Source organism: Erinaceus europaeus, chromosome 19, assembly GCF_950295315.1.
Source record: "Erinaceus europaeus chromosome 19, mEriEur2.1, whole genome shotgun sequence".
Taxonomy (NCBI): Eukaryota; Metazoa; Chordata; class Mammalia; order Eulipotyphla; family Erinaceidae; genus Erinaceus; species Erinaceus europaeus.
In genome coordinates, this window is record NC_080180.1 from 15496340 (window position 1) to 15519313 (window position 22974).

Below are 22974 nucleotides of genomic sequence, written 5' to 3' on the forward strand. Positions count from 1 at the left end.
ATACTTCAAAGTGCTGGTTTAATTAGGACCATCCCTTTGGTTAGCAAGTAAATGGAGTGTGGTACAGAAATTGTTGATGAGATCAATATCCAGTAATCATACGATTATGACTTTTAGTCACAGTAATCGGGGGTGAATACTATAATTCTGTTTCCAATTTTGAACGCTATGTTTTACTCCTGAGGTAGTATGTGCACCTCCTGATATTTGTTTGATTTTCTAATCATCATCACTAAATCAAAACCTACTGTATTCCTTTGCTAGGAATGCTAACAAAACACTTGAGACTGAGTAGCTTAACCAATAAACTTATTTTCTTCAGTCTGGAGGCTGAAAATTCCAACAGCAAAGGGTCAGTATGACATACTCTAGGTCTTCATTAATCTTCACGTATATTCTGACTTTGGAAAAAAAAAAAAAACACTTCTTCCAGCAGTTGTGTGAAACTGGTGAATTTTTTGCAATCTTTAATCTATAGAAATATCTTGAATTCCATTTCACCCTTTTAACTAAGATTTTGCCATGATACAAACTTCTAAGTAAAAAAGACTTTTTTCCCCTTAGAATTTTGATAATTATACCATTGTCTTCTGATCTCATAACTTTGGTCCTACTTCTAACTCCACAATCAGAGCTGTCCAGTCCTTTTGTTTCTGAGATTTATAATTTTCTATTACCAAAAAAAAAAAAAAAAACCAGCTTGCTTCTGATTTGTTGTCCACTCAACTTAAAATTTAACTTCCTCCTGTCTAAGTAAATTACCACTCATCCATCTGTGTTCTAGCTTCCAAGCTTACACTAGTGCTATCCTCTCCATATTTCTTTGTCCTTTTTTAAAAGCATCTCCTGACAATTTAGTGGCAGCAGCAGGAAATGGATTTGATCGATCTCACTGAAAACTCCCAAATTTCCATTGTGAAGGGAACACTGAAAAGATAGTATGTGTTTACTTCTTAATGTTATTACACAAAAGTGTTACAGATACTGAAGGACAGAAAAATCTCAAGTTAGTGACAAAAAAACCAACCAAACAAACACCAAAACAGAGACTGTCAAAAACTGGTTAGTGTGGGGATAGATAGCATAATGGTTATGCAAAGAGACTCTCATGTCTGAGGCTCCAAAGTCCCAGGTTCAATGCCCCACACCACCACAAAACAGAGCTGAGCGGTGCTCTGGTTAAAAAAAAAATGGTTAGTATAAATCACTGAAATTTATTATTTTACACACATAGAAGCCAATTTATTGGTTCTTTCTAGTGGCTGTCTTCAGGAAGGATGTCTTCACCTTAGGTCTGGGTTTATGGAGGGCCATCACATGAAGATTTACTTCTCTGTCTGAATCAAAATTTCCCCTTCTCACAAAGGCCACCCTACTGAGCTCTTTGTAATTGGATTATGCCTGTTAGGCCTTATCCCTTATTGGCACATAAATTCACATAGTAAGGTACACATAAATATTTGGACATTCATATAAGAATCTGGGGTGTACAACTCAGCCTGTAATAGTCCTCCTCAAGTGAAGGATGAGAAATTTGTTTTAAAAAATGAGTAAGAATTTGGAAGGACAGGGGCTGGAAGGGAAATAGCTCACCTGGTAAAGCACACACTTTACCATGTGTGAGGACCCAGGTTCAAGTCTCTGGCCACCAGATGGAAGTGTCATGCTAAGGGGAAGCTTCACACGTGGTGCTGTGGTATATCTCCTTCTCCTTTATTTCTCTTTCTGGCCCTGTCACTACCTGGGAAGGGGATGGGAGGGGAGGGAACGGGAGGGGAGGGGAGAAGGGAAGAGAAGAGAGGAGGGGAGGGGAGGGGAGGGGAGGGGAGGGGAGGGGAGGGGAGGGGAGGGGAGGGGAGGAGAGGAGAGGAGAGGAGAGGAGAGGAGAGGAGAGGAGAGGAGAGGAGAGGAGAGGAGAGGAGAGGAGAGGAGAGAGGAGAGAAGAGAGGAGAGAAGAGAGGAGAAGAGAAGAGAAGAGAAACAAACAATAGTCCACCAGGAATGGAGCAATTGCACAGACTCTGAAGTCACAGCAAAGGCTAGGTGAAGGAAAAAGAAAAAGGAAGGGAGGGAATGAGAGAGAGAGGGAGGGAAAAGATTTCCAAACTCTATTTGTAGTTCATTGTTGATAGCAGCATTATTCAAAGTAGTCAGGACTTGAAATCATCCCAGATGCTCATCTGCCAATGGCTGAGTATACTACTCACCTATTTGAAAAGATAAAATTGTGCCTTCTGGGCCACCATGGATGATGAAACCGGAAGAGTTTTTTTTTTTTTTAAGTGCTATAAGTTAGTAAAACACAATTGCTGGATATTTTCACTCATATATGGACTACAAGTAACCAAGTAAATGAATTGCTAAAAAAAAAAAAAACAAAAACACAACCACAACAAAAATGGGGACCAGACGGTGGCGCACCTGGTTAAGTGCACACATTGCAGTGCACATGATCCCAGGTTCAAGCCCCTGGTTCCCACCTGCAGGGGGAAAGCTTCACAAATGGTGAAGTAGGGCTGCAGGTGTCTCTCTGTTTCTTCCCTTCTCTATCTCGCCCCTCCCCTCTCAATTTCTCTGTCTCTGTCCAATAATAAAATGAATAAAAATATTTTTAAAAAACACAACAAAAATGATGCTTAGATTCTAAAAAATATGGCGGTTACCAGAAGGAAAGGTTATGGATGAAGGGGACGCTTGATAGTGTGCAGACACCAGAGCTTTGATGGTGGGAGCAGCAAAGGTTTATTCTACATGTGTGGAGTGCGTGGCTATGCTCCCAAACTTCCTAGCATGATAAACCAATGTCAAGTCAATATGATTTGTTTGAGACTTAAATTAAATTAGGAAGTTGTAAAAAATGAGTAAGAAGTTTAGGAAGATGAGAGAAAAAAGAACATCTGCTACATTCAGGATGTACAATTCTAAATTAATATAATAGAACATACCTATTAGATGTTCCCAAAATGAGTAGAAAATGTCCCTGAAATGCCCATAAATAGTTTGACTTTTCCCCTGTCATCTCAGGAGTTATCTACTTTTTCATTTGTCTACGAACTTCACGTACACTATCCAAAAGTGAAGCTTCCTATTATATTTTGAGTTTTGTTTCATTTATTTAATGGGACAACATTTTTATCTCTATCAAATCAGTAGTGCCCACCCCCAACAAACAGGAATTAACATATCTTCCCCAGAGTTACTTCTTTTTATTTATTTCTTTTTATGATTTTTAAAAATTTATTTATAAAAAGGAAACACTGACAAAACCATAGGATAAGAGGAGTACAACTCCACACAATTCCCACCAGGAGAACTCCATATCCCATTCCCTCCCTTGATAGCTTTCCTATTCTTTAACCCTCTGGGAGTATGGACCCACGGTCAGGTCATTGTGGGATGAAGAAGGTGGAAGGTCTGGCTTCTGTAATTGCTGCCCTGCTGAACATGGGCATTTCTTCAAAGTTAACCCAATTGCCAAATAATATGATGATAGCAATAACTATCTATTGCCTTCTTAAACCCTCCCGCATCCTCTATAAAGCCTGTACTCCCCCAGTCCTGGAACCTCTAGAGTGGAGCTCACTTTCCTGCATGCTTCTCTAGTTACTTCTCTTTATTGTTCCTACTATGTTTTTCTTTCTTTATGTCTCCCCTCCTCCTCTAGAACACTGCTCATTCTGGCTTATGGTGGTTCAGGGAACTGAACCTGTCACCTCTGATCCTCATGCATGAGAATCTATTGCATAACCATTATGTAATACCTGCCCTCTAATATGGTTCACATACAATCAAAAGTTCCCTTTCTCCTTAAACATCAACACCCAGGAGTCCAGATAAAAGATGAATCCCCCACATACCAAACCTCTGTCTTGACCTTTCTTTCTCCCTAGTAAAAGTATTCCAAAGAACAGATCAAAATAGGAAAATGCCTCCTGCCCAATGTTCTGGTATTAATGCTATGGTTTTCCCTCTCAAATGTCTATTTGTAATCAGACCCTTTTTGTAGTAGTCCCAACTAGAGAAGGAAATTTGTATGGCTAGAGAGGAACTTAATGGCTTAGAAAAACAGGCGCTAATAGTATCTATTCAACATAAAATTATCAAGCATTGTGGTCCGGGAGGTGGCGCAGTGGTAAGACCTCATGCTTTGGACTCTCAAGCATGAGGTCTTGAGTTCGATTCCCGGCAGCACATGTGCCAGAGTGATGTCTGGTTCTTTCTCTCTCCTCCTGTCTTTCTCATAAGTAAATAAAAATCTTTAAAAAAATAAAATGATCAAGCACTTTAAAAAAGATAATAGAGTGGTCTGGGGAGCAGTACAGAGGCTGGAAAAACTGGATTCTCATCTATGAGGTTCTGAGTTTAATGCCCAGCATCACATGTACCACAGTAATGTTCTGGTTCTTCCTCTCCTATCTCATTAATAAATCTTAAAACTAAAAAAATTAAAAGATAATAAAATCAAAATGCATTAAAAAAATAAAAAAACAGAAACTACAACTTAGCTTCCTTGCAGGCTTATTGAACTTCAGACTTAAAAAGTACATCATAGAGGTCATTTTAAACACAAATCACCCAGGTGAAAGGTGCTTCAAAATCACCTAGGAATCTTTTCAAATATTCAGACTCCCAACCATCACCCAAATATAATGAGTCTGGTTACCACAAAGCTTATTTATTTTAGAAACTCTCCAGCTGATTTAAATGGATACTGTCTAATCCATTTGCTTTAGTTTTAACTTGAGGAAATTGAGGTAATTTTAACAAAATTACATAGCATAGGCTATACTTAATTGAAAATTACCTAATTCTGTTTACATGTGATTCATTTTGATCCACAGAAAAATGCTAAGGTTAGTAGAAATTATTTCAAAATCACGTTTTACTGACATACTCAATGATACAACTGCTTTTTCATAGCAAAAATAGAGATTATGTTCTTCCCTTTAGTAAAATTTAAGGTCACCAATATTTCATCTTGGCAAATTAAGAAAAATCAAATTTAAGAAGCTCTCTTATATTAAAAAAAAAAACACTTTACTAAATGAGATTTGAGAGACTTACAGATGATGTCCTATCCACTTCACAACGGCTGCTCAGAATGAAACAGGCTTCAGCATCATCCATCCTAAATGCAGATAAAAATAAGCACAGAAAAATATCTATGAATTGTCTGAAAAATAAAACTTCAATACTCAGTCCACTGCACACATAGTACCCTAATTTTAAGTCAGTGCTAGGTTTTTAGCAGATCATTACTGTGTCTATGAACAAAATAATTTGAGTTGGGTATAAGATTCAGTAGTTTATAATGACAAAAATAATTTAAAAAGTTGAATTTTCTTTCCTCCTTAATGATGTTTTCTTGTATACATGTTTTACTAAAATTAAGGAAGCTATACTGATCTTGACTTTATAATTAACTACATTATCATCTGGCATCCTATGTATGAGTATTGTAGTGATCATGACAACAAAATATTATGTGCATTATTACATTGTAATTGCTCCAGCTGATAGAAAGTTAAAGGCTGGTTAGAGAAGTGTCCATTGATACAAAGATGCAGACAGGGGAAAGACAGAGAGACTGAGACTAACTTAACAATCAAAAGCAGGAATAGATAACACAAGGCATGAGAGAAATTGCTGCCAAAAGGGAATTCAAAAGTAGTCCTCTAAAAAGCCACTGACTTTATGTAATAAAACTGGATGTCTCATGAGTCCTAGAGAGAAATGTATTCTGGTCTCTGCCTGTAGCCCAGAAGCCTTCTTCAGTAAAAACTTTTAAGCATCCTTGTCCACAAAAGTAACCCATTTCTCTTTGAAGAGAAGGGTAATGGGTGCTGGGGGTTGGGGTGGAGGGAACCCTTTATCTGTCTTCACCCTCATACCAGTCTCCTCAGTCAGCAATGATACGCTTGTATCCCACACTCCACTTAGTGTTAACTGGATTACAGGCAGGCACAGACTCTAAGGTAGATATCCACTATTCAATAAGATCATATTAGAATTATAAGCAACTGGCTTGACTTATAAAGTCAAGTCTATCCACTTAAAAGTAGCAGTAGGAAAAAAAAGCGGCACTTAGCACACTTGAAATCAAATCTAACATTTATTTAATTGTATGAAGTGTGGGGTCAGGCAGTGGTACAGCCAGTTGAGGGACTGACTACATTACCATATGCAAGGACCAAGGTTCAAGCCCTCACTCCCCATCTGTGAGGAAGCAGGTCTGCAAGTGTCTTTCTCTCTCTCTCTCTCTCTCTCTCTCTCTCTCTCTCCTCTCTACCTCCCCATACCCTCGCAATTTCTCTGTCCTAGGAAATAAGAATAGAAATAAAAGAAGAAATAAAAAGAAACAAAATGGCCATAGAGAGCAGTGGATTCTCCATACAGGCATCAAGCCTCAGTGGTAAACCTGCTGGTAATAAAACAGTAGCAGTAATAGTAATAAAAAATAAAACAAATTGTAATGTTTCAGTTCAAGAAGGAAGAAACAGTTATTTAATATTCACTAGTTAAACTAAATTTTTAATCCCGGGAGATAACTTGTTCCAAATCCCTTCTCTTCAAGATTAAGTTCAAATATATTTCTTAATTTTAATCTGACGAACACAGCATGTTTCAGCCTTTGATAAATAATGTTATAAAATAATTTATTTTCAAAATGAGAAATGATTTATCTGTCTGGTTCATGATAATCCCTTTCCCAGAAAATTTCTGATAGGAAAGATAAAAACTCATGGAATTAAACCAAGGCAAACAGTTCTGTAAAATGCTGAGACATAGCTATTAAGATTTGGAGTGCATAAACATCTTCTAAATATCATCTTCAACAAGCAATTCAAAACTCATGCAACTGACCTTTGGAACTGGTATGGAGAATCCTACTCCTTGCTTCTTGCATGGGAAATTGTGTTGAAGAATGTGTTAATGTTAAATCCAAAATTTTTATATGACATTTAGGATATGAAATGAACAGAAAAATAGATACTCTTATTAGACTATTTTTTTTCTTAACTCAGCTTTTCAAATAATATCAGCCTATCAACTTCTCTAATCCTCATTTTTTTTCCATCTTCATTCTTCTTGATTCCCATAGAGAAAGGCTTCTTGTAAGTCATTGGCTTTTGCTAAGAAAGCATATTTAATATTACTAGTAATGAGTGACATCAACCCTAGGTTGTGTCTAGATAAATTACAGTAGCTAAGATGAATAGCTTAGATTAATTAAGTTGATAAGAGTTTTCAATTATCAGGATGGGGGAGATAGCATAATGGTTATGCAAAAAGACTTTCATGCCTGAGGCTCCAAAGTCCCAAGTTCAATCTCCCACATCACCATCAGCCAGAGCTGAGCAGTGCTCTGGTCAGTCTCTCTCTCTCTAATAAAAAACAAATATATATATTTGAAAATGGTCTTCAATTATCACACAAATTAATATTGGACACAACATGGGCATTTCTCCTTCAGTATGAAGAACTCCATTCTCTCATAGTACATTAGGCAAACTGGTCACCTACACAGATGAATATAAAGATTCAAATTGTATGTGTGTAGAAGCCACCACTTCTTTGAGGATCCTAAATAACGAGTATACACAGCAAAGAGAAAACACACAGATCTTTGCTTGGCTTGGAGTACTGTCAAATCTAAATTGTTTTTTATTTGTTTGTTTGTTTTTTTAGAATCTGACTTCTTAAGAGTACTTCCATATGTTTGGGACAAGACATTTGAAATATTTAATCACCCTCAAATAATAATAAAGCCTAAGAAACCTTACGTTTCCTCATGTAGCATTTTATTATATCCTAGAGGCTCCTACTTTTGGTTCTAGAATTAATTAAGTCATTTTTCAAAAATCTCAGTTTCCTTGGCATGCTATACACAAATCAGATGCAATGTCAGTGTTCCTGTTATCAGACGTCCCCTTACCACTAGCAGGATGCAATGGGGGGGGGGGTCTAGGAGGTTTATTCTGTTCTTTGCCACCATCTTCCCTGTGGCCAAACATGCAAACACACACAGAACATGCACCAATATATGCATAGCCACTCACACACAGATTCAAGCCATCCAGGAAAACTAAATTAAAAATAGAATCATAGCTATACAATGCAGTGGGGACTTTTTAAAAATTTTTATTTATAAAAAGTAAACGCTGACAAAAACCATAGGATAAGAGGGGTACAACTTCACACAACTCCCACCACCAGAACTCCATATCCCATCCCCTCCCCTGATAGCTTTCCTATTCTTTATCCCTCTGGGAGTTTGAACCCAGGGTCATTATGGGGTGCAGAAGGTGGGAGGTCTGGCTTCTGTAATTGCTTCCTCAGTGGGGACTTTTAACTGTACAAAAGTATACAGGGCAAACATGATGAAGTGTCTTAAAACTTTAAATGTAACAGAAAGTCTGAAGGAAGGTCAGAACAATCTCCCCAGGCTTCTACTGATAAAGCTAAGGTTCTTTATGTAGGTCTTCTGACTCCCTGGTGGCTTTCATCAACCCAGATATGCTCTAACTCTTCTCATGTGGTTTAACTCTATGACTGGGGGCCAATGCTAAAGAACATGTCACTTTTGGAAGGGCTGGCTAGCACAAGCACAGTAAGAGATCAGGCTGTTCAGGGTGGTATGGCCGTAGACACCAGCAGAAGCACAGTAAGAAAGTATCTAAGTAAAACCTTATTCTTCCAGTCCCCAGGGACTCTGTAGTCTCTGTCACCAAGCACTGCAGTGCTATCTGTCCAGTACAGAGGACAGACTCTTTGAAATGTAAACCCTCCTAAAACTGCTTTGGTATGTTTTTGTAATGCTTAGCTCAAGATTTGTACTTGCGGAATAAAAACAGTATTTAGGGATTTGGACACCAGCACTAGTCTGGATAGTTCAGCTCAGCTCAGCTCTGACTGCCTGAAGTAATTACAGCATACCCTACCCTACTCCTTTCTCGCTGTGGTGTGTGGATATGGTCCGCTGAACATCACTGCACTGATAAAGAGGAGGAAGCACACTTTTTATTATTTTTTTTTTTTTAAACTTTCAATTTGACCAGCAGTGACACTAAGGCAAAAGTCTATTTTAAAACACTTAAACACATCTTGCAACAGGAGTAATTGCTAAAATTTGGTGGAGGGAAAAAGATGTCGGAGTGTTGGAAAGATGGAAAACAGGTAGGGATACCTACTTTGCTCTCAACAGATCCTGGTCTTTGAGAGCTGAGCCTTGAAGGTAGATAACTCTCTGCGACCACATTGGAATCTGCAGCACCCTCCGGACTTGCACATCCATTTCCGTCGGACACAGAATCACCACATAATAGTCCTTTGCAAAACCAAGTGGGCAATGAGGTCAGAACAAAAATGCTTTGCTTTATACTACAGAGACACACAGAGTGGGTAGACACACTTGGAAATATGACAGCATAAAAATGAACTTTAACTGCCAATTCATGTGTGCATTTAAAACTTGACATACTAGAGAACATAAAACTCTGATACATACAACTGAGATATAAAAATCTTATACATTTTACAGAGTTTATTATTTCTTTTGTCATCAACAGGGGCTTCACCACTCCAGAGCAGTATATATATGGAGAGAGGGGGGGGGGAAGAGAGAGGGGGAGAGGGGAGGGCGAGAGGATGAATGGATAGACAGACAGACAGAGAGACAGAGATGGGCAGAAGTAGAGAGAGAGGAGACAGGAAAGGGTGGGAGATAGATAGATAGACAGACAGACAGACAGAGAGACAGACAGAGATGGGCAGAAGTAGAGAGAGAGGAGAGGGGAAACGGTGGGAATGGGAGGGAAAGGGAGAGAGGGGGAAGAGAGGGGAGAGGGAGAGAAGAGAAAGAGGAGAGAGAGGGGAAGTGGGGGAGAGAGAGCAGGGAGAGAAGGAATGGAAAAGTGGGAGCATGAGGGAGAAGGAGAAAGGGAGAGAGAGAGAGATAGAGGAGAGAGCGATTTCAAGCCTGGTCCCTACCACAGCACCAAATGATTCCCTACAGTGTGGTAGCGGCCAGGCTTGAAGCTGAATCACACACCGTGGAAGGCAGGCACACCGCCCACTGAGCTATTTTGCCCAGCCCTCCCTTTCTTTATTCAGTCTCACCAGTATCAGTGCTTATACTTAGCATACTTGTTAAGCCTGTGAAGTCTATGTTTATAACCTAGGCTCATTTTAAGCATAAATATTGCACTGTAGGCAAAGGCATTCAAGTATAATTCAGACATCAAGTTGTTACTCTTAGGGTTAAAGTATCGTGATGACCTATATCATTTACTAATAATATTATGAATTGACAACATGAACATTTTCAGATGAATATCTAAATGAATAAATACTTTTTAAATGTTGAAAATATTGGACATGTAAATTAAAGAGACTGAGATACAAATATTTCAAAATAATGGCTCTTTGGAAAAAGGTAAAAGGCAGTTGGTAAGGAAATAGCTGAAACTTAAAGCCATCAATATTTTGGATCAATACTGAATGTAGACATGCACTTTGTCACTCTAAAATATACCTGTTAGGAATTTCGGGAGTTCTAAGATTTCTCTATGTTAATATTACACAAAATAAATTACTACTAATCAAGTCTGAGTCATTAATTTGCCCATAATAAATTTTCTTTATAGTTTAAATGAACATGAATAAAATTATTTAGTATGAGTAATAAAAAAGGTATTTCTAAAAAAAAAGTGAATGTGAAATCAAAAGACTATATTATAGAATTAAGTACAACTTACAAATTCCTTTCTAAATATTAAAAAAATGGCATTGTTAAAATTAGACCTCCAAAGTGTTGTCGAAAAAATATAGCTGTAATAAAGGAAGAGATAAATAGATATACTCAGTAGATTCTTGATCTCAGAATTTTCCAATCTCTTGACACAAATTTAATGTGGAAAGGCAAGACCACAAGACATTCAAGTAGTTATTTACTGTTTGGACAGAACTAAGTTTGTTAAGCAAGAAAACAGATAGTAAAAATCTACCGAATTGTGGCAAAGGGAAGGAATAGCTGAAGAGTTTAACTGTACAAACAGATGAAACCTTTGTCAATTTATGTCCCCAACTATAATTCAACCAGTTATTGTCTAATTTTTTTATGTTTTATTGCCACCATCAACAGGAATACTTATACTTCAAAAAAAGAGTAAAAAAATGGAAATTTCACACCTCCACATTTCCATTAGCAACGCCTGCGAAAGTTCTGAACTATGTAAGTGAACAGGTACCAGAGTGGCTTTTCAATGTTTCATTATATTTTATGTTAAATTCCACTGTTTCATAAAAATAGGCACTTAGGCACTACCCAAGGGAGAAAAAGTTATCCTTTTAATTCAAAGAAAACCTTTCTTTATAGAACTAACACAATTCCATCTGTCTTGTAGCGTAGATACAGAAGGGAACTTAAAATACTGCATATTCCTCCAGCATTTTTCTATGTCCCTGGTTATATTTGTAGTTCTTCATTTACTCTTTTTAAATCTGAGTGTATAAATAAACCTCCCGCAGAGCACAGGCTGCACCATCAGTTAACTGACTTTGACAATATGTTAGAAGGTATGACCTAGTATGGTGCATGATATTATTTAAAAGTACCTGAAGTCTTGGATGAGCATAGAATTCATTTAAAAAATCCATAAGTAAATCAATCTTCAAAGAGCTGACACACAGGACAACATGCTTTTCAGTTTGAGCTCGGTGTCGGCTGTAGTTTCCACCTGACTTCTGTCTCTCCATCCACAAATAAGCCAGCTGTTCAAACTATAATGCGTGTTTCACATGCAAATGAAAAACATTGGACATGAAAATAAAAATCAATGCCAGGCATCTAATTGCTTAAATTCAACTTTGTAGATGGAACTCAGAGAAATCCAAATTGTCTATAGTATTTTAAAGTGCTCTTCATGTGATCGCTACAGACATAGCTAATGCCTCCCAAGTGCTTTGGGTCTCTAAGGAAACATATTAATGATTTTCCTATTCTGTCCTAATAGGGCACTAAGAGATTAGTGTCTCAAAGTGCTTTATATCTAGTAAAGTATGGAGCCATGATGTGCTATGTGGTGAATCAAAGAAAAAAATATTTACTGGCATTAATCCTTCTGTCAAGTTTAACTCACACTTCATAGAGTGAGAAATACCCTTAACAGAAGTGAAGGACAACTACCAGATGATTTCAATCATATGTGGAATACAGAAAATTGAAACACATGAACTAAGTGAAAAGGTAGTCAACCCACCTCTAAGACCTTGGGGGAAAAAATGATGGTGTTCTCTTTGGGGGTGTGGAGGGGAGGGGGCACAAAGCTGGTAGGAGTGGTATGGAACTATGTCCCCAGTGTCTTAAAATCTTGTAAATTACTATTAAATCACACATTAAAAAATAGTGTAAGTAAGAGTTTCAAGACAAGGGAAGGAAGGAAGGAAGGAAGGAAGGAAGGAAGGAAGGAAGGAAGGAAGGAAGGAAGGAAGGAAGGCCTTTATAACACACTCAAAGCCATATTTTAAATAGCGGTTTGTAAAAGAAGTACAAGAGACTGGTAGAGATGTCATGAAGAAGAACATGTTTCTTTCTCCATTTATATCCCTTCCCTCTTTCTCAATTTCTTTCTATATGTAGAAGAAGAAGAAGGAGGAGGAGGAGGAGGTGGAGGTGGAGGAGGAGGAGGAGGAGGAGGAGGAGGAGAAGTAGGAGGAGGAAGAAGAAGGAGAAGAACAAAAAGGTAGGGGGAAGTGGTATAGACCGTAGTAATTACATATTACCACACACAAGGACCATGGTTCAACTGCAGAGAGGAAGCTTCATGACCAGTAAAGCAGAGCTACAAGTATCTCCCTTTCTCTCTTCCTATCTCCCCCTTCCCTCTCATTTTCCCTTTGTCTCTATTAAAATGAGAGGAAGGAAGGAAAGAAGGAAAGGAGGGAGGGAAGGAGAGAGGGAGGGAGGGAGGGAGGGAAAATGGATGGGTGGATGAAAGGGAGGAGAGAAAGGGGGAGAGAAAGAAAAGAGAAAGGCAGACATTGGACCATCATGTTTATGCCTGTTCAAGGTAAATTTAGATACATCAATAGCAAAGATGGTACAACAGGGGCCAAGTGATGGCTTGCCATGTGAATTTCCTATGTTACTATGGATGAGAATCTGGGCTCAAGACCCTCATCTGCACCTAAAGAGAGAAAGGAGAGAAAGTTTCACGAATGGCGCAGCTGCACTACAGTTGTCTCTCCTCCTATACATCTCTTTGATTCTCTACTCTCTGACAAAAATGGCTACTGGGAACAGACCGGTTGTGCAGGCACTGAGGCTTAGCGATAATTCCAGTAGCAAAAATGTTTAATAGGGCATTCAAGTGCTATTAGTATTCATTAGTATTCATGCTATTAGTATATCTGTTATATCACCCATGAACACCCAAGAGCTCATGGCAAGAAAGAATTAAAGTTGCAGTTACTTTCACCTCACTAAACATCTTTGGCCTTTGCAATCTTGTTCCATTCCCTCAAGGATGCATAGCAGTGAAATATAATCATCAGGTTTTGCTTGTTTCAGCTGACAGACATACATAAAATTTTTATTTACCAGAGTACACTGCTTTTAGATTGTTTAAAAATGTAAGAGACATCCGTACTTTACTTCACTAATTTATTTCTTTGATATAACATTTCTAACTTAAAACAAAATTATCTTACATTTCTCTATTTAAATGCTTAAATACGTATTTAAAATACCTTAAAAAACTGAAATGAGATGTAATCCAAGAAATATGACTAGATGAGAGTTGGGCAGTAGCACAGTGGGTTAAGTGCACATGGTGTGAAGCACAAGGACCTGTGTAAGGATCCCAGTTGGAGCCCCTGGCTCCCCACCTGCAGGGAAGTCACTTCACAGGCAGTAAGCAGGTCTGCAGTTGTCTATCTTTCTTTCCTCCTCTCTGTCTTCCCCTCCTCTCTCCATTTTCTCTGTCCTATCCAACAACTATGATGACATCAATAACAATAATAACTATAAAAATAAAACAACAAGGGCAACAAAAGGGAAAATAAATAAATATTAAAAAAGAAATATGACTAGAAAAACTTAAGTGTTTCTAGTAAAATGTAAAAAAATCATCTTATGAAACAATTTGAATAGTTGATTAAATTTAATAATAAACATGTCAACATATTAATATATCACTGTGCATTTCTTATTAAACTTGAAAGGACTGATTTATAAGACTGTAGTTCCTTGGAATTTAGCAAAATTATATTTACCTGTATGGGGAGAACCACAAGAGCAACACAGATCATAGCAACGACAAAAAGCTTAGAGGACCATGTTTCAGGAGTGACATCACCAAAGCCCACAGTAGAAAATGTCACAATGCAGAAATAGAGGGAGTCAAAAAGATTCAGCTTCTTTCCTATCCGTTCCAGATGCTGAATTCCACAAATGCTAAAGAGACAAATGTGCATTAAAATTAAAACTTTGAAAGTGGACACATTATTTCTCATCATTAGTTGCTTGAAAGCTAGAGTCCATTTCAGCAAGTCATTTCACTTGATTAATAGCCAAAAGGTAAAGAGAAAATATCACAAAGTATATTTGAATAGCATGTAAATGAACAGACCGAATTTCATGGGTGACTTACACAACGCTTTCAATGTGCATCAAGAAAACGGAGATCAGAAATTGCTAAATCTATTTTCTGGCAAAATATCAGTTGTCATATAACAGGAAGAGACATTCTACTGTGTGTATGTATACATACATGTGTCCCTTTTATATGTATATGACAGGCTTTTAACTTGTTGGTTGTTATTAAAAATTGTTAATTGTTAACTTAGCAATGAGCAATTGCCAAGTGATTCTCAAAAGAAGTCCTTAAAAGGATCAATCTTATGTTCAAAGCTACAGATGGTTTGAAAGAAAGGAAGTAAAATAGAAATTGTTACAAGGTGTCCCGAAAGTAGAACTGTTTTTTCTTTCTATGTGATAATGCTTGATTAGAGATTTAGAATATTATAATAGGGCATAGTTCCACGAAACTCCCACCAAAGTCCAAAGCCCCCACTCCCACACTTCAAGTACTATAGTTCTTCAATGTCTTAGAGCCTCTACCTTTTCTTTCTCCTCTTTGCATGTTCATGTATTTTAATTCTCTGTATTCCACATATAAGTGAAATCTGAAACTGTCCATAGTTGTCTTTCAATTCCTTACTTGCTTCATTAAGCACAGCTACTTCCAATTCTATCCATTTTGTCCCCATGAACACAATATTGTCTTTTAAAACTGCTGAGCAGTACTCCACAGAGTGCATGCCCCATAACTTTTTTTTTTCTTTTTAGCCTCTAGAGTTATCATTGGGGCTCGGTGCCTGCACTACGAATCCATTGCTCCGGTGGGCATTTTTTCCAGTTTCTTTGTTGTTACTGTTGTTGTTGGGAAGGACAGAAAGAAATCGAGAGATGAGGGGAAGACAGAGATGGGGAGAAGTGACCTCTTCTGCAGGTGGGGAACCAGGGGCTCGAATGGGGATCCTTACGCTGGTCCTTGTGCTTCACACCATCTGTGTTTAACCTGGTGCACCACCACCTGGGCCCATCCCATGACTTTTTTAACCAGTTATCTGTAGATGGGCATTTATGTTTTTTCTTATTTATTAATATTGACTATTGTGAGTAATGCAGCTATGAATATAAGGGCTTCATATGTCCCTTTGACTTAATATTTTTATGTCTTTTGGATAAATATCTACAAGTGGTATTGATGGGTCAAGAAGTATTTCCATATTTGTTTAAGGACTCTTCACACTATTTTTCATAATGACTGCACTGGTTAGCACTCCCACCAGCAGGGTAAGAGTTCCACTTTGCCAACATCCTTGCCAACATATCATTTCCTGTTTTGCTGATGTAGGCCATTTTCACTGGTGTGGTGAAATCTCACTGTGGTTTTAATTTAAATTTTTCTAATTATATGTGAAGTGGGGCATTTCTTCATATGTGTGTGGGCTATGGGTATCTCTTCTTTGGAAAGCTACTTACTCAGTTCTTTTGATCACTTTTTTTTTTCTTTATTGGGGGAATTAATGGATTCCAGTAAGCTTGTTAACACATGGGTACTATTTCTTATTTCCAAGTTTACCTGTGATAGCTGTATACAAAACTCTCTCATGCCCAACTTCCTTCTCCACCATCATGCACCAGCACCCCATGCCCCGCTTCCACTTCCCTTTCTCTCCTTCCCCAGAGTCCTCTGCACCAAACCAGGTCCATGTGTTACTCTGTGTTTTCCCTTTCTGTCCTTGTTTCTTTTTTTTTAATTATTTATTTATTTATTTATTTATTTTCCCTTTTGTTGCCCTTGTTGTCTTTTTTTATTGTTGTTGTAGTTATTATTGTTGTTGTTACTGATGTGGTTGTTATTGGATAGGACAGAGAGAAATGGAGAGAGGAGGGGAAGACAGAGGGGGGAGAGAAAGATAGACACCTGCAGACCTGCTCCACCGCCTGTGAAGCGACTCCCCTGCAGGTGGGGAGCCGGGGGCTGGAACACGGATCCTTACGCCGGTCCTTGCGCTTTGCGCCACCTGCGCTTAACCCACTGCGCTACCGCCCGCCCGACTCCCCTATCCTTGTTTCTTAAGTTCCACTTATGAGTGAGATCATTTGTAATCATCCCATATTTTGATTTATCTCATTTAACATGATTCCTGCAAGATCCATGAGGCAAAAGAGGTAACTTCACCATTTTGATCACATTTTTATCGAGTCATTTATTTGTTGTTGTTGTTGGTGGTGGTGGTGGTGTTGTTGAGCTCTATGAGTTCTTTATAGATGTTTGATACCAACCATGTCACATGTGTCATTACACAGATATTTTATCAAGTTTTGGAATTGTCTGTCTATCTTCCTGGAGTTTTCTGTTGATGGCTATGGGCCTTTTTACTTTGATGTAGCCCCACTTATTTAATATTGCTTTTGTTTCACTTTCCCAGGGTATTGAATCTCCAAATACATCTTGGATGTTAAAGTCTTGAAGTGTTTTATCCTTTTTTTTTTTTTATGTACTTTACAGTTTCAGGTTCAAATATCCAGGTCTTTGGTCAATTTTTACTTAGGTATAAGTGGCCAGTTAGTTCAGGTAGTTAGAGGGTGGTGCTACTTAATTTTGATGTATAGTGTCTGGTTATTTTTTTTCCATGTGACTATCCAATTCTACTAGCACTATTTGTTGAAGAGGCCTTCTGTACCCTTTGGGCAGTTTTGGTCCCTATGTAGTATATTAGGCATTAGCCAAGATGTGGCTTTACATCTGGGCTCTTGATAGTATTCCAGTGGTGCAAGTGTCTATTTATGTTCCAGTACCAAAATGTTTTAATTAATACTTTATAGTATGAACTGAAGTTGTGGAGCAAAATGCTTCCCATTTTCTTCTTTTACTCAGGAATACTTTTGGTATTAGTGGTCTTTGTTTTTTTGCTTTTTATTTTCTTATGGTTCCATGGGAATTTCTGGATAGGTTATTCAACTTCCTTGAAAAACGTCATTGGAATTCTGATAGAGATTGTCATGACAGATTGTTTTTGGAAAAACAACCATGTTAAGGATACTTATTTACTTTTATTTTTTTATTGGGAGGTTAATGGTTCATAGCAAAGCTGTTGGCGCATGGATACAATTTCTCATCTCACTAAGAGTAGTGTCTGCAGAATACTGTCACCCTCATCCTGTACCAGGACCTGAAAGCCCTCCATCCCTGTCCTTCCCCAGAGTCTTTGCTTTGGCACAATCTATATTGTATATTTCCCCTTCCTGTTCTTGCTACCTAAATTCTGCCCATAAGTGTTATCATCCCATTTTAATGATAATTATTATTCCAATCCACAAACACGGAATGCTCTTTCTTTCTTGTTTCACTCTCTATTTCTTTTAACAAAGTCCTATAGTTCTCATTGTATAAGGTCTTTCACCTCTTTGATACATTTACTCTGAGGGACTTTGTCTTTTTTAGGTTCACTTGTAATTGGGGTTTCTTTCTTCAGTCCCCTTTCCTCGGAAGCATCATTTGTGTTTATTAATGCCACAGACTTATGTATATTAATTTTGCATCCTGCTACTTCGCTTAATTCACTGACTTTATTGAAAATTTCCAGTATTTTTTTTTTTTGGTAAAAGTTTTTGGAGCTCATTAGGTATATTATCATGTCATCTGCAAATATCAAAGACTTAAATTTCTTCCATTCCAATATGAGTTCCTTTGGTAGCTCTTCCTTGCCTGACTGTGTTAAACAGAAATTGTAATAGTGGACATTATTCTCTAGTTTCTGATTTTAAAGGGAAAACTTTCAGTTTTTTGTTGAGTATAATGCTAGCTATGGGCTTATCATACATAGGCCTCATAATATAATTATTAAAATACCTGTAAAAGCAGTATTGTTACTAGTAGTATAACATATAAAATATAGATATGTTCTTTAATATTGGAGTGGGATATGAAATTTGCATCATAAAAGTAATGTATAATGGAATAGTATTCAGCAAGGAAAAGGAAGCAACTACTGATGCATACTATTATGAAAACAAACGAGAAAGCTGGGTCAGGGAAGAGAGTAGTTCCCAAATATGGGAACGGGGTATAAATATCGTCGACTGTAAATCCCATTGATTTGATCTGATCTGGGGCCCATATTCTGCTTAGGAGCCTATGTGGCATCTGCATCCCCGTAGATCTGAGCTCACATTTCCAGTCATGACATCATCTCCCCAGACAATAACTTGGATTCACCTGTCAGGCTCAGGCAAAAAAATAGTATAGTCATGGGCTCTTTGAAATATAACTAAAATAGGCCAACTAACTATCTACAAAACGAAGACCCCCAACTCTTCATCTGCACTACTCCAGCCATGTTAACTCTTTTTTCAGCCACCAGGTTCTAGATGCTAACATGATGCTAACCAGACTTCCCTGGGCAGACGACCCCATCAATGTGTCCTGGAGCCCCGCATCCCTAGAGCCCTGCCCCACTAGGGAAAGAGAGAGACAATTTGGGAGTATGGATCAGCCTGCCAATGCCCATGTTCAGCAGGGGAAGCAATTACAGAAGCCAGACATTCCACCTTCCATACCCCATAATGACCTTGGGTCCATACTCCCAGAGGGATAAAGAATAGGAAAGTTATCAGGGGAGGGGAGGGGAGGGGCTATGGAGTTCTGTTGGTGGGAAGTGTATGGAGCTGTACCCCTTATCTTATGGTTTTTTATCAGTGTTTCCTTTTTATAAATAAAAATTAACATTTAAAAAGAAAGAAAACAAACCAGAGAAACACTCTGTATGAAATAAGTAGAAGATTACATATTTTGTAATCAAACATGCAGAGTAAAAGACATAAAGTGCATTACTGATTACTTGGGGTTAATAAGTGGTGGCTGACTAAAATGTTCTAAACTGGAATGTAGCAATGACTGAAAAACACTGCAGATACAGTAAGAATACCCGAAACTCACACCTAAAGTATGTGAACTTAAAGTGCATAAACTAGACTTCTAGAGAGCTGTTAACATTGGTGAATACTTGGGACACTCATTCCAACATCCATACCTAACAAGCAGACAACTGTTTGGTTATTATGACCGTGAGGAATTAATGATAATGTTTAAAGTGCTGAAATTACTCTTTAGCTTTTAAAGACAATACCCTATTTTCTATGTTACATTAACACAAATATTCAATGATTTGAAATATTTTGATGCCATAGTATAAGCTGGTGGCAATGAGAGAGACAGGTATGTGCACAGGGAGACAGGGCAGCTGGTTAAGGGACAAAAGTGAAACAGGAAGGAAATAGTCATTTTACTTCTGAGACAGAAACTGCCCCCCTTCTTCCTCTCTTTATCTTAACATCAGGTTCCCAGAATGGTTCCACAAAGTTGCTCTTGTTCTCTGCTTAGGAATTTTGTGGGAGATGCCAGGTCATATGAGTTCACTCATTATCAGTTTGTTTGCTCAGCTGTCCCTATGTAATATAATAGCCAAGCTAATTACAAAACTATTCAGCTGGAACCTTAATATATCCAAGGAGCACAATTGCTTGATAGTGCAGACATTTCTGTGGAATAGGTCTTTCATTATATTTGGAACAATAGAATTTTAGAATGTTAAAAAAAATAAGGCATAACTTTTATAGTTAGAAAATAGAGAAAAGAAAAAAGAAAAAAAAAGAAAACAGAGAAAAGGCAGGCAATATATTCGTATATATGTGTGTGTGTGTGTGTGTGTGTGTGTGTGTGCGCATATATATATGTGATTACAATGCCATTTAAGGGGGTCGGGCAGTAGCGCAGCGGGTTACGTGCATGTGGTGCAAAGCGCAAGGACCAGCAGAAGGATCCCGGTTCGAGCCCCCGGCTCCCCACCTGCAGGGGAGTCGCTTCACAGGCGGTGAAGCAGGTCTGAAGGTGTCTATCTTTCTCTCCCCCACTCTATCTTCCCCTTCTCTCTCTATTTCTCTCTGTCCTATCCAACAACAATGGCATCAATAACAATGATAATAATAACCACAACAATGGTAAAACAACAAGGGTAACAAAAGGGAAAAAATAGACTCCAGGAGCAGTGGATTTATGGTGCAGGCACCGAGCCCCAGCAATAACCCTGGAGACAAATATATATATATATATATATATATATATATATATATATATATATAAAATGTTAAGGTAAATCTCTGTTCCTAGATAAAATGTGTATTTCCCAACTTACACTATATTATCTTGACTGAAACTACTAGAAGAGTCCCTCTGTTGTACTTCCTGTCCTTTCTTTCTTTAAAATCAACATACTCAAAAAGTTTAAAAAAAAAGTGCAAAAACTGGCATAAAGATCCCAGTTCAAGCCCCTGGCTCCCCACCTGCAGGGTAGTCACTTCACAAATGGTGAGGCAAGTCTGCAGGTGTCTGTCGTTTTTTCCCTTCTGTCTTCCCCTCCTCTCTCGATTTCTCTCTGGACTATCCAACAACAACAACAGCAACAATATGGAAAACACAGCCTCCAGGAGCAATAGATTCATAGTGCAGGCACCAAGCTCCAGCAATAATCCTGGAGACAAAAATAAATAAATAAATATTAAAAAGTAAAACTAAGTAAACAAAGAACTGCCACCTACTCATAAAGTTCATATCACATAGTCACATCCTCTGCCCCCTACCTTCCAAAAAAGCAAAAGATGGGAACAAATCCTTTTTAAAAAATCTTCTTGGAGGCTGGGCAGTAGTGCAGTGGCACCAAGCACAAGGATTCCGGTTCAAGCCCCCGGCTCCCCACCTGCAGGGGAGTCACTTCACAGGCAGTGACGCGGGTCTGCAAGTGTCTATCTTTCTTTCCCCCACTCTGTCTTCCTGTCCTCTCTCAATTTCTTTCTGTACTATCCAACAACAACGACAGCAATGACAATGATAATACTAACAAGGATAAACAAGGGCAACAAAAGGGGAAAAAATAATAGCCTTCAGGAGCAGTGGATTCGCAGTGCAGGACCAAACCCCAGCAATAACCCTGGAGGCTCCCCCACAAAAAAAAATTTCCCATATGGTACCAGGGTTTGAACATGGGCCATGGGCCACACACATGGTAACACATCAAAACATATTTCTTATGAAAGAACAAAAGAGAGACCAGAGTAGCACTCTGGTACCAGAAACTGAACTTGGAATCTCATGCATGCCATTCCTGTGCTCTGCTACTGCCCCAGGCCCCCATTCACATTCTTCTGATCTGGCTTGGAAATGTCTAGCTCAGCTTAAAAAAAGTCACTGGACCCTCATTCTAATTCATGATATGACAGTTCATTATAATAGTTGCCAATGGTTAAGCTCTCCCCATGCACACACCACTTTGTAGTATCTTATTGTTGCTGTACATCTCAGTAAAAGTGAAATCTATTTCTCCAAGTCCTCAAAGAGGGAGGTAGCTTGCCGCACCAAGTAAAAGGCTCTGAGGTGGGTTCAGGTCCTGGAACATGATGGCAGAGAAGGAGGACCTAGTGGGATTTGAAGTGTTATGTGGAAAACTGAGAAATGTTACCCATGTACAAACTACTGTATTTTACTGTTGACTGTAAACCATTAATCCCCCAATTAAGAAAAAAAAAAAAGAGGGAGGTAGCTTAAAGTCATGGCTGAGAAAAGACAATGACAGAAGCAATGCTGTGTGGGTCACAGAGACCAAAACTGACATCTTGATGCTCTTGCTTTTGCTTTCTTAGAATTTTGAGATGACCATGCTATACAATTGCTCAGCACAACTTCCTCGAGGCTGAGAGGGCATCAGAGTGAGAACCACCACATCACAGCTGACAACCAGCACTAAATTTGTACCCTCTGCTCCTGCCAGGCCACCATATAACCAAAAGAGTAAATACAGGTGAGACCAAAGCAACTCCACTGGTTACCAATCAGAGTTGTGGGACGTCTTAACTATAATGGTTTAAGTTACGACATTTTGGGGCAGCTTGTGATTCAGAAAGGTATTTGTGATACACATCAAGATAACTAATTCGAGCATTTGGATCTCATTTCTCTCTTGTTAAACTTGCTTCTTGCTTATCTCCCCTTCATTTACCATCAATAATATTTACTCATCATAATGTAACCTTTGTTCCATGTCTGCTATCTCCCAATCTATTCTTTCTTCTTAAATATTTTTTAAAAATTTATTTATTATTGGACAGAGATTGAGAGGAGGGGGAGATAGAATGGGAGAGAGACAGAAAGACATCTGCAAATTTACTTCATCACTCGTAACCTTTCCCCCTGCAGGTGGGGACCAGCAGCTTAACCCGGGTCCTTGGCCCGCATGTGCTTAATCCGGTGTGCCACCACCTGGCCTCCAATCTAGTCCTTCTAACTGAAAGAACTCTCTTCTGAATACCTACTAAATTCCCAAGTTTTGAAGTCCTAGTTCACATATTTT

The 22974-nt window shown here is 38.4% G+C and overlaps 1 protein-coding gene across 5 annotated transcripts in view; it reads right to left on the reverse strand.

The window, feature by feature from the left end:
* The window catches only part of KCNT2 (potassium sodium-activated channel subfamily T member 2), a 432524-nt gene that overhangs the window by 184144 nt on the left and 225406 nt on the right, over window positions 1–22974 (reverse strand). For 4 of the 5 annotated variants that reach the window (XM_060178486.1, XM_060178487.1, XM_007539739.3 and 1 more), the window contains exons 9-12: window positions 14275–14455; window positions 11617–11781; window positions 9192–9328; window positions 5065–5128 (exon numbers count right to left, since the gene is read on the reverse strand). In XM_060178486.1, the coding sequence (XP_060034469.1) occupies window positions 5065–5128; window positions 9192–9328; window positions 11617–11781; window positions 14275–14455 (547 nt within the window). The remainder of the gene's footprint in view (window positions 1–5064; window positions 5129–9191; window positions 9329–11616; window positions 11782–14274; window positions 14456–22974) is intronic. The other variant, XM_060178488.1, reaches the window with a different exon arrangement.